An 11,242-nucleotide genomic window follows, 5' to 3' on the forward strand; every position below is an offset into this window, starting at 1 on the left:
TTTAGGTCTCTTCTCATTCCATTTTGTTTAGGAGGTGGAGGGAGGGGACATAGTAACCAGACTTTCATTTAGTATTTCACTTGTGCCAGCATAAAAGAAAAATAGGGAGAAATTTGAATGAATGGTTACATGAACTAAATATAGAGCTATTTGTGATGTGTTTAGATGGACTTGTTCTTTTCCCAATTACAGGACGCAGGTCAGAAACATTTTGGAGCCACCATGTGTAAGTCCTGTGGCATGATCTACACCGCATCCAACCCTGAGGATGAAATGCAACATGTCCAGCATCACCACAGATTTCTGGAGGGGATCAAATATACAGTAAGTCAAAAACAGTCTTTCAATTTGTTCTAAAAGTAAAACTGCTTTAAAAGGTACATTTCTTTTGCTTAAATATTGGAAGATCTGTATCTTTAAATATCATCTACAGTTTTGTTGTCTTAATATTTGAGGCTGATGGTACTTAAAAGCTAACTTAAAAAGTTTTTCTTTTTTAACATTTATTTATTTTTGAAAAACAGACAGAGTGTCAGCAGGGGAGGGGCAGAGAGAGAGAGGGAGACACAGAATCCGAATCAGACTCCAGGCTCTGAGCTGTCAGCACGGAGCCCAACATGGGGCTCGAGCCCACGAACTGCGAGATCATGACCTGAGCCAAAGTTAGATGTTTAACCTACTGAGCCACCCAGGCGCCCCAAAAGCTAACTTTTAATAAAAGTGCCATTTCAGACTTTCTATCCTGATATAAGTGTTGTTCTAGGTTGAGTGAACACCCTTCATCCTTAACTCTAGCCTTTTGAGCGGAGCTGCACAATTAGGATATAAAACTCAAAGACTTGAGGAGACCCTACTTCCCCATACCTCCTCACGTTAGTAGGAGTATTCTTTGTAGATAGGGTTAGAAAAACCGCTTTTCTGTGATTTCTCCAGGCTTTTTCTTTTCTGAAAGGAGAGGTCCCACCTTTTCATCAAGCACGTTTCTAGTATAATGCATCCTGTTGTCCTTTATGTTCTACCTGCTATTCAAATGCATTTCTTTTTTTTTTTCCTATAATATGTTTAGTGTGGTTTATTAAAACTCTGCTTATCCTAGCCCTCTTCTACCTTCCCACTCCTAATAATTCATCATTTTTTCTCTATATTCTTATGAAGTCCTCTTAATTGACTTTCCATTATTTTATAGTAGATAATATAAATGTCTCCCAGCACGTAGGGTGTCAGTCAGTCTGTTGAGGACAGGTACTTTATTTCAGGCATCTTTTACTTCCCTTCCCACATTCCTTTAGTCAGATTTTGTCCTTTCTCGCATCATTCATTGTTCATCTTTTTGTCCTCTCTAGACCAAATTGTTTAATGGTTTTGTGTGTGTGTGTGTGTGTGTGTGTTCTCTCTCTTCAGATTAAACTGAGTTTTTTTTCTTTCGTCAGGGCTGGAAAAAAGAACGTATAGTAGCACAGTTTTGGGATGGGAAAATTTTGTTGGTCCTGCCACATGATCCGAGTTATGCTATCAGAAAGGTATGGAACATTAGTTTCTTAATCCTTGTTCTCCTACTCCCTCTCCTCTCACCAAGAATTCAACCCATGTTGAGGTGTAAAATCCCTTTGCTGATAGCTAATTCATTCTGGTGATTCTGGTTCTCATGCAGGCGTCAAATTCATAGTGGTTTATACAAAACTAAATTTAGAATTACAAGATGAAGTGACAGTCAAAGATTTAAGAGAACAGATAAGGCTCTATTGCTTATCTTTTACCTTCGTCTTCACTTGTGAAAGATAAACTAAATTTTTCAGTATTGAGAAATTAATGACCCCAGAGTCTCTCTCTTATGTTGTTACTGCGTGTCTCATGGGCTGGATGTATTCAGTGCACATTGAATAAAGCTGAAACAAAATCTGTTTTGGCACTTCCCACCCCTTACTCCCCCTAGGCATCTGCATTTCTTTCTGCTGAAAGTGCTCTTTAAAATAGGATTTTCAGACTCTGTTTTCAAAGTGGCAGATACATGCATCAGTAGTAAAATAATTTTGGGGATGTGCAAATTTAGGAAATAGAGGTAAAAGGTACACATTTTCTATACATAAATGTATATATAGTTTCTGTTCGTTTTAAAACAAATTAATCTCTTTTGTTTTTTAACATCATTAGGTAGAAGATGTCCAGGAACTTGTTGATAATGAATTGGGCTTCCACCAAGTTGTTCCCAGATGTCCAAACAAAACCAAGACTCTTCTCTTCATATCTGATGAAAAGAGAGTAGTTGGGTGTTTAATTGCAGAGCCCATCAAACAGGTGTGGTATATGTCTTTTAAATTATTGGCATAATGTGTGAGCAAAATAAAGTAATTGGGTGAAGGCTTCAATAAGCAGTTAAGAATGCTACCATTGATGGGGTGCCTGGGTGGCTCAGTTGGCTAAGTGTCCAACTCTTGGTTTTGGCTCGGGTCATGATCTCGTGGTTTGTGAGTTCAAGCCCTGCATTGGGCTCTGTGCTGACAGTGTGGAGCCTGCTTGGGATTCTGTCTCTCCTCTCTCTGCCCCACCCCTGCTCATTCCCTTACTCCCTCCCTCCCTTCCCCTCTCTCTCTCTCTCTCTCTCTCTCTCTCTCTCTCTCTCTTAAAATAAATAAGTAAACTTAAAAAATAATAATAATAAAAAAATGCTACCATTGATGGCATTTTCCCCTGCTAAAGTATCCTGGACCATATAGATAATTGAAGTCATTTATTTCTATTATATTTGGTATTTTGCTGTATATAAAAGCGGGATAAGTAAGTCTGTCCTGTGTTCATGTAGTCATTTCCATACCTGGACTAGTGATTTTAAATAAGCAAATCTGTAGAGCCCAGATATTGAGGATGTGGCTTAGTGCAGGTTAATATATTTGGCAAAATAATTATTGTCCCTTAATTAGAATCTATTTTAGGTACTAATGAGCAATGTTCTGGAAGAGGAGTTGGCAAACTTCAGTGCCTGAGCCATGTGTGGCCCACCACTTGTTTTATAAAGTTTCATTGGAACAGAGATATGCTTATTTATTTCCATATTATCTGGTTGTTTTTGTAACAGGTATAACAGATCACATGGCCCAGTGAACCTAAAATATTTATAACTTGGCCCTTTACAGAAAAAGGTTGCCAGCTTTTTTTCTAGAATAGAGAGAGTTTTTGCCTTCAAGGAGCTTATAGTATAATCTTTAGCAAAGGAGAATTATAATTCAGAGGTGTTCTTTTTACCTGACTTTATAGGATCCCACACTTAGGTCTCCTTCCTTTTAAAAATATTTGATTTCTCAATACATCTGAAAATGATACTAGCATAAATTTTTTACCTTTGTATAAGTGGTTCCCTTTCTCCCCTCATTTCTACTATCTTTATTACTCTTCCTTATTTTCTCTTTTTTCACCATATATACATATACATACATATATACATACATATATATATATATATATATACACACACACACATATATGTATACACACACACACACACACACACACACAATATAGTGTCCCTTGTGTGTTTTTCAGAAGCTGGAGAGAAAAGCAGCTGGTTTGTATTAGTAGTCAATTTGGCCTTTTATTCTAAAGAAATAGACTATTTATGTAGTGATAATAAGCAAATATAGCTAAATAACATATATTCTCTTCTACTTTTTTGTATTTCAAGAGCAATGTTTTCTTGATGGTAGTTAAAACTTAAGTACCCACCTATCAGAGCAGCTATATTAAAAAATAGTGACAAGGCACCTGGGTGGCTCAGTCGGTTGAGTGTCTGACTCTTGATTTTGGCTCTTGTCACAATCTCGGGGTCATGGGATGGACCCCATATTGGACTCCACGCTGAGTGTGGAACCTGCTTAAGATTCTCTCTCTTCCTCTCTGTCTCTCAAAAAAAAGATAAAAAATAGTGACAATATCAAATGCTGGCAAGGCTGCAGGGAAAACTAGATCTTTTAGACATTGTTGGAGAGAACATAAAATGTTAGGACTACAAAATGTTTGACAGTTTCTTAAAAAACTAATCCTACATTTATATGACCCAGCAGTCCTACTTCTGGTTATTTATCCCAGAGAAATGAAAACCTACTCTACACAAAAGCCCATTCCTGAAAGTTTATAGCAGCTTTTTTGGTAGTGGTCAAAGCCTAGAAACAAAGAAACTGTTCTTCAGTAGGTGAATGATCACTCAAACTGGTACATCCATTCAATGGAATATTAGCAAATAAAAAGGAACAAACTGTTGATATATGCAACAACTTGGACAGACGTCAAGGGCATTGTGCTAGTGAAAAAAGCCAGTCTCCAAAGATCACATGATGTATGCTGCCATTTATATGGCATCCTCAAAATAACAGAATTATAGAGTTAGAGAATAGATTGAGGTTGCCAGGGCTTAGAGATGGTTGAGGGAAAAGGTGGACATTATTACACAGAGACAACAAGAGAAAGATCCTTGAGATGATCCAGTAGCTCTGTATGCTGGTTATGGATACAGATGTGATAAGTTGTTCCATGACATGGGAATATATGCAAACATTATACCTATGTTAATCCCTTGGTTTTGGTATTGTACTGCACCTATAGAATATATAATCATTGGAGGAAGCCAGATGAAGGATACATGGATCCTCTGTACTATTTTAAAGATCCTTAAATACCACCCAAATTTCATAGTTAATATGCAAAAATCTTTAGTGTTCTCATTTTTTTTAGGATATCATAAATAAATGCAGTTTAGACTGGAGAGAATGGGAGAAGTTTATGTACTATATTAAAAGTAAGAGTCTGATTTTTATAATTTTTTAATCAATAGAAGAAGGAAGTTTCATAATGGTATGTAATCCACTGGAATATGGGAATATCTCAACACCAGTATTTTTTTAAGCATTGTGTGACCATATTTATTTATTTTCAGAGAGAGAGAGAGAGAGGGAGCTTGCACACAGGGGAGGGGCAGAGAGGGGGAGAGAGAGTCCCAAGCAGGTTCTGCCCTGACAGCACAAAGCCCAATGCGGGGTTTGATCTCATGACCTGAGCCAAAATCAAGAGTTGGATGCTTAACCGTCTGAGCCACCCAGGTGCCCCCATGCATTGTGTGACTATAAGTGGATAAGAATCTAGGAAGTATCAGAATTTTAACATTTTTGGTGAAGGTAATAAGATTAATTTTAGATACTTAAGTCTTGTTTGAGGAATGGTTTTTACAAAGAAATGTGAACTCAACTGTACTATTAGCTCTAGATGCATCTGTATTATCATTGTAGGCCTTCCGTGTCCTGTCCGAACCAATGGGTCCAAGCTCTAAAGAATGTCATCGGGCTTGGCAATGTTCAGATGTACCAGAACCTGCAGTCTGTGGAATAAGTAGAATCTGGGTCTTCAGACTGAAACGAAGAAAGCGCATTGCAAGACGACTGGTGGATACTCTCAGGTAAGAAATAAAATAAAATAAAATGGATCTAGACCCAGATTGGCTTTCCCAGAACCTTTCCTGGTTTATGAGTCAAAGGGAATGATGTTATAAAGACACTTCTGTTTAAATACTGCCAAAGTCAGGCTAAGGCCAGCAATGGCACTGGAAAACAAACAAGCAAATACAATAGATGTACTCAGTTTAGGGCACAACATTCCAAATGTGAAACATTGTAGCCCAGTGCTTATTAAACCACCTGTGGTGAAAGACGAGTTTAATTGCAGAGCAACACTTTAATAAAATGAAAATGAATTGCTAGAAAATGAAATAGGAAAACAAAAAAATGAGAAATACAAGTCCCTATTTTTATTAGATTCAGCAGATGTGAACTTTAACATTGTAATAAATATAATTTATACAAACAAAATACAGGCTTAAAAAAAGAGCTACAGGGGCGCCTGGGTGGCGCAGTCGGTTAAGCGTCCGACTTCAGCCAGGTCACGATCTCGCGGCCCGTGAGTTCGAGCCCCGCGTCAGGCTCTGGGCCGATGGCTCGGAGCCTGGAGCCTGTTTCCGATTCTGTATCTCCCTCTCTCTCTGCCCCTCCCCCGTTCATGCTCTGTCTCTCTCTGTCCCAAAAATAAATAAAAAACGTTGAAAAAAAATTAAAAAAAAAAAAAAAAAAAAAAAAAGCTACAGAAATTGTACATTCATTGTTCATTGACTACTGTGTGACTCAGTAATTGATGAAGACTTATAAATCTAACTAAATGTAAAAATGAGTTAGCCAGGCAACCCACAAAATGGGAGAAATTCATCTAATAAGAGTCCAGTATAACCAGTATATATAAAAGAACTCTTACTATACAACAATAAAAAGACAAATGGCCCAATTAAAGATAGGCAAAGGATTCCAATACACAGTTCTTCTTTGAAATACATATGGCTGCCACCAAGGATTCGCAAACCAAAACCATGGTGAGATACCACTACATACTCACTAAACTGTTAGTGATATGACTTACTTGCTCGTTAACATACCTGATCTAGGTTGGATGGATGAGTTTCGTTTCACAACACTTACTCTCTTGACCTCTATACTTAAGAGAACAGGTTACAATCCAGGGACCATACTTTGAGGAGTGATCTAGCCTTGTGAGTCCTGTACGCTTTTTAGGGAAGAACACCCAAGACCGCTGTGGGATCCAGTGTTGGGCCATAATCCTAGTCACCTGCACATACCTTATAAAGGGGAGTAGTGAGAATTAGTGTCTATAATGATTTTATTTGATAGTTAATTGTGAAAAATCTCTATTTTTTTGAATGTTTGAGAGAGAGAGCATAAGCGGGGGAGGGGCAAAGAGAGAGGGAGACACAGAATCAGAAGCAGGTTCCAGGCTCTGAATTGTCAGCACAGAGCCCGATGTGGGGGCTTAAACTTGTGAACTACGAGATCTTGACCTGAGCCAAAGTCGGATGCTTAACCAACTGAGCCACGCAGGTGCCCCGAAGTACCTCTATTTTTTATATTTTATGTTAAATATTTTATACTAAGAGATACAAATTTGGCATGGGAAATACCAGTATCTAACCTAGTTCCACCAGGCAGTAGTAGTCCAATGCTTCTCAAACTTAAAAGTGCATAGGAATCACCTGAGGATCTTGTTAAAATGCAGGTGTAATTGAGTAGGTTGGAGTGGGGCCTGAGATTCTGCATTCCTGATATGCTCTCAGGTGGTGATGAGTGTAGATCATACGTCGGGTACTAAGGCAGTAAGTAGGTTATCTATAAGCAGAGGTTTCCCTTAAAGGAGAAATAAAAACACATGCATCTGAGAACACATCTCTTTTCTCACATCTGTGAGTTGAAATACAGGTAACATAAGTGGCAGCTATCCTGTATGAGGGGACTTAGGCTTCATTCTCTCTGGTTTATACAGGCAACATATGTATAAATCCTTACAAAGGTAGAATATCGCCCCTAGTTGTTTTACATAAGAAGCATCAGAGGCTCACCAGGGATTATTAGTACACGTTTACACAGGCTAGTAAAAGGACAGAGTTAGGACTCAAACCCACAGATCTCATGTTCTTTCTATAACTGATGTTACTTTATAAGTGAGACAGTAAGCTCTATTTAATCAAACCAGTATTTTGCTTTGGATTCTAGTAAATTCAGCCATAAACTTTGTGTGAAATTATATAGTATACCATATACTTAAATCTTAACTTCTAATTGAATCCAATCTTTAATTTTATATTTTTAAAATTTCAAACCTGTGGGGTGCCTGGGTGGCTCAGTTGGTTAAGTGTCCAACTTTGGTTCAGGTCATGACCTCACAGTCGGTGAGTTCAAGGCCTGGGTCGGGCTCAGTGCTGACTGCTCGGATCCTGGAGCCTGCTTTGGATTCTGTGTCTCCCTCTCCCTCTGCCTCTCCCTGCTTGTGTTCTGCCTCTCTCTCTCTCTCTCAAAAATAAAACCTATAAAAAAGTGCAAGAATAGAAAAAGAAGCCCTTATTTACCTTTGCCCAAATTCATTAAGTTTTAACATTTACTTTCTTCTTGAATTATTTAAAGGTAAGGTATGTATATTACGCCCCTTTAGTCCCTCGTACTTCAGCGTGTATTTCTTAAGTCCAAAGATCTTTCCTCGTGTAAGCATACTTGAGTTATCAAATACCGGGTATTTAGTGTTGATGTAATGCTTTCCTCTACTGTATGGTCCATATATCAGTTTTGTCATGTGTCTCCGCGTCCGTCATAGCATTTCTTTTTCCTGTCTAGATCACATTGCACATTGTAGTTGTCCTAGCTCTTTTGTCTTCATCTCCTCTCTCTTTCTCTCTCCCTCTCTCTCTGACCCTCCCATATACTCTCTCTCTCAAAATAAACCAAAAAAAAAGTGCTTAAAGAGATCAAAATTATATGTTTGGACTGCTTTAAAATACGTATGCTAATGTTTAATCAGAATTTTAAATTAGTTCCATTGTTAAATTGTCTTTTCCTCTTTTTTAGGAATTGCTTCATGTTTGGCTGTTTTCTCAAGACTGATGAAATAGCATTTTCTGACCCAACACCAGATGGCAAGTTATTTGCAACCAAATACTGCAACACCCCTAATTTCCTTGTATATAATTTTAATAGTTAAAGCCAGTCTCTACTATAGAACAGTTATTGTGTGGACGATTTCAGACAGCCCCAAATCCTATAATATGAACTATTTCATAGATACCAAAATAAAAATACTAAGACACACATATATACACATAAACCTGTATTAGTTTTATTTCTTATGAATCAAAAAGTGAGGGATAAATTTGTTGAAAAGTATCTGGGGACTCAAAAAAAGGAAAAGTCTTTGGATAATATATACTGACTAGCATTGGAATCCTTAATTATGAAACTTGATAGCTCTAACTGGAAAATGACATGCCTCCTTCATCGAAACATTGACAAAGCAAGGTGGTTTCCACAGAAATGTGACCATTTCTCTCTTATGAAGCACACTTTTGCACAGGGATTACCTCATGCCCCATCAGAAGCAAATAAAATTTAAAGATAGGCAAATAATTTCCATGCCCAGTCTTTAATGGTAATTCCCAAATTCTGTACACAAAATTTTTAGTTTATAGGTATTGGCTGTAGCAACTGAGTTTCAAAATATTTAGAAAGTATTTCGAATTTTTAATTTGTAATAGGGCTTTCCCATCTTTATGGTAAATAAAGAATGAGCAAAATTTCCATATCCTTTGATGTAGAACAGAATTCTGTAGCTTAATGTTTTAATCTTTTTGCAAATCATATCAATCAAGACATACTTGTCATCAGATTCAATTAAAATTAACCGTAGTAATTGCACTATTGTCATTTCATTCATTTCAGTGTGAAAATGCTAACTGTACTAATCTTTAGTACACTTGTTACTGGGGATTGATGTCATTAACACAATAGATGCCCATTTCGTTTAGATGATTCATATGGTTACATTTTTAATATTTTTGCATGTTTAAAATACATCTTACTTGTTCTGAGACATCTGGCGAAGGTGGTGACAAAATGAATAGTGATAGAACTATTACTATTTTATAGTAATATAACTGAGGTTAGTAAATGAATATATCTAGGCTGGAGAACTCGTGATAACATTATGTAAATACACCTCCGTATGCACACATTTTTCTAGTATAATTCTCGGATACTTTCTTTGAAGAGCAAAGAATTACTCATATTGTTTTGATTCTAAAAATCACTTAACTGCTGTCTGGTGGTAAGACGCTAGGGAAGTAGTTTTCCAGGTTATAACTCGGTAGAATCTGTTCACGTGCATTCTTTTATTTGCCTGTAAGGTAACATGTTTCCAAAATTTAAAAGCCTGCATTCCAGAAAGAATATAGAAGTGTTAAGATGTAATTTTGCAAACATTTTAATGCTGTTTTCTGCACTGCTGTTTTTGTTTTAAATATTTTATTTAAAAATTTTTATTAACATTATTTTGCTTGCTCAGTGCTTTTGTGATGAATCAATTAAAATTCTTCTCAATATTCTCTTTGTCTATTTTTTTATACAACCAAATGTATTGATTTTCTTTCTGTATTTTTGTGATTATAAAAACAGTACATGCTCCTTGATTCCAAAAACCAATCATTGAAAATATAGCCAACACAAAAACCTGCACACTGGATGTTTATAGCAGGTTTATTCATAATTGCCAAAACTTGGAGGCAACCAAGGTGTCAGCCACAAAAAGGCACATAGGAAACTTAATATTACTGAGTGAAAGAAGCCAATGTGAAAAGGCTGCAGACTGTATGATTCCCACTGTATGATATTCTGGAAAAGACAAAACTGGAGACAGTGAGAAGCTCAGGAGCTCGAGGGGAGTGGAGGATAATTAGGTGGGGCACGGGACTTTGAGGGCAGGGAAAGTACTGTGCAGGATACTGTAAACGGGTCCATCTCTAACGTTGTCCAAACCCATAGAACGGACAACACCAAGAGTAAAAAAACCCGATTTGTCAATGTAGGTTCATCAGTTGCAACAAGTGTCCCTAGTGGTGGGATGTTGGTAGTGGGGGGCCATGCATGTGAGGGGCAAAGGGTTTGTGTGGTAAATCTCTGCTTCCTCTGATTTTGCTGTGAACTTAAAATTGCTCTAAAGAAAAATTAAAAGCTTCAAAAAACAAAACAAAACAAAAAAACACAAGGAAAGCCTGAGAAATTATCATAGCCACAGAGACACGACAGCTAAATGTAACGTAGGGTCCCGGCACAGAAGGGCAAAATAAATCTGAATCAAGTATACCTTCATTAGTGTGTCAGTATTGGCTCATTGGTACGTTAATTGTGACAAATATACTAATGTAAGACGTGGGTAATAGGGGAGGCTAGGTGTGGGGTACGTGGGAATTCTCTGCGGTTTTCCTGTAAAGCTAAAATGGACATCTCCATTATCAACGCCTTCGTAATTACTACCCAGGTCAAAAAAGTAAAACACTGCCAGCTGCCCAGAGTCCTCCTCACATTCTCTTTAATCATCATTTTCCCCAAATGTAACTACCTTTTGATGTCTAAAAGTTTCGTCTGGTTTTGAGCTTAATATAAATTGATGTTGTCAAGATGCATCCATGTTATTCTGTCTAGTTGACACCCATTTTCATGGTTGTATATTCCATTAAAAGAATACACCATAATTTATTGGGGTGGCTGAGTGGCTCAGTCGGTTGAGCGTCCGACTTCGGCTCAGGTCGTGATCTCGCGGTCCTTGAGTTCGAGCCCCACATCAGGCTCTGTGCTGACAGCTCAGAGCCTGGAGCCTGCTT

The 11,242-nt window shown here is 37.6% G+C and overlaps 1 protein-coding gene across 1 annotated transcript in view; it reads left to right on the forward strand.

The window, feature by feature from the left end:
• ESCO2 (establishment of sister chromatid cohesion N-acetyltransferase 2) overlaps nucleotides 1–9,964 on the forward strand; it is a 29,764-nt gene extending 19,800 nt beyond the window's left edge. The window contains exons 7-11 of the mRNA XM_058720755.1: nucleotides 193–324; nucleotides 1,431–1,520; nucleotides 2,152–2,295; nucleotides 5,274–5,440; nucleotides 8,439–9,964. Of these exons, the coding sequence (XP_058576738.1) occupies nucleotides 193–324; nucleotides 1,431–1,520; nucleotides 2,152–2,295; nucleotides 5,274–5,440; nucleotides 8,439–8,571 (666 nt within the window). The 3' untranslated portion in view covers nucleotides 8,572–9,964. The remainder of the gene's footprint in view (nucleotides 1–192; nucleotides 325–1,430; nucleotides 1,521–2,151; nucleotides 2,296–5,273; nucleotides 5,441–8,438) is intronic.
• Nucleotides 9,965–11,242: the final 1,278 nt, after the last annotated feature.

This window comes from Neofelis nebulosa, chromosome 3 (assembly GCF_028018385.1).
Source record: "Neofelis nebulosa isolate mNeoNeb1 chromosome 3, mNeoNeb1.pri, whole genome shotgun sequence".
Taxonomy (NCBI): Eukaryota; Metazoa; Chordata; class Mammalia; order Carnivora; family Felidae; genus Neofelis; species Neofelis nebulosa.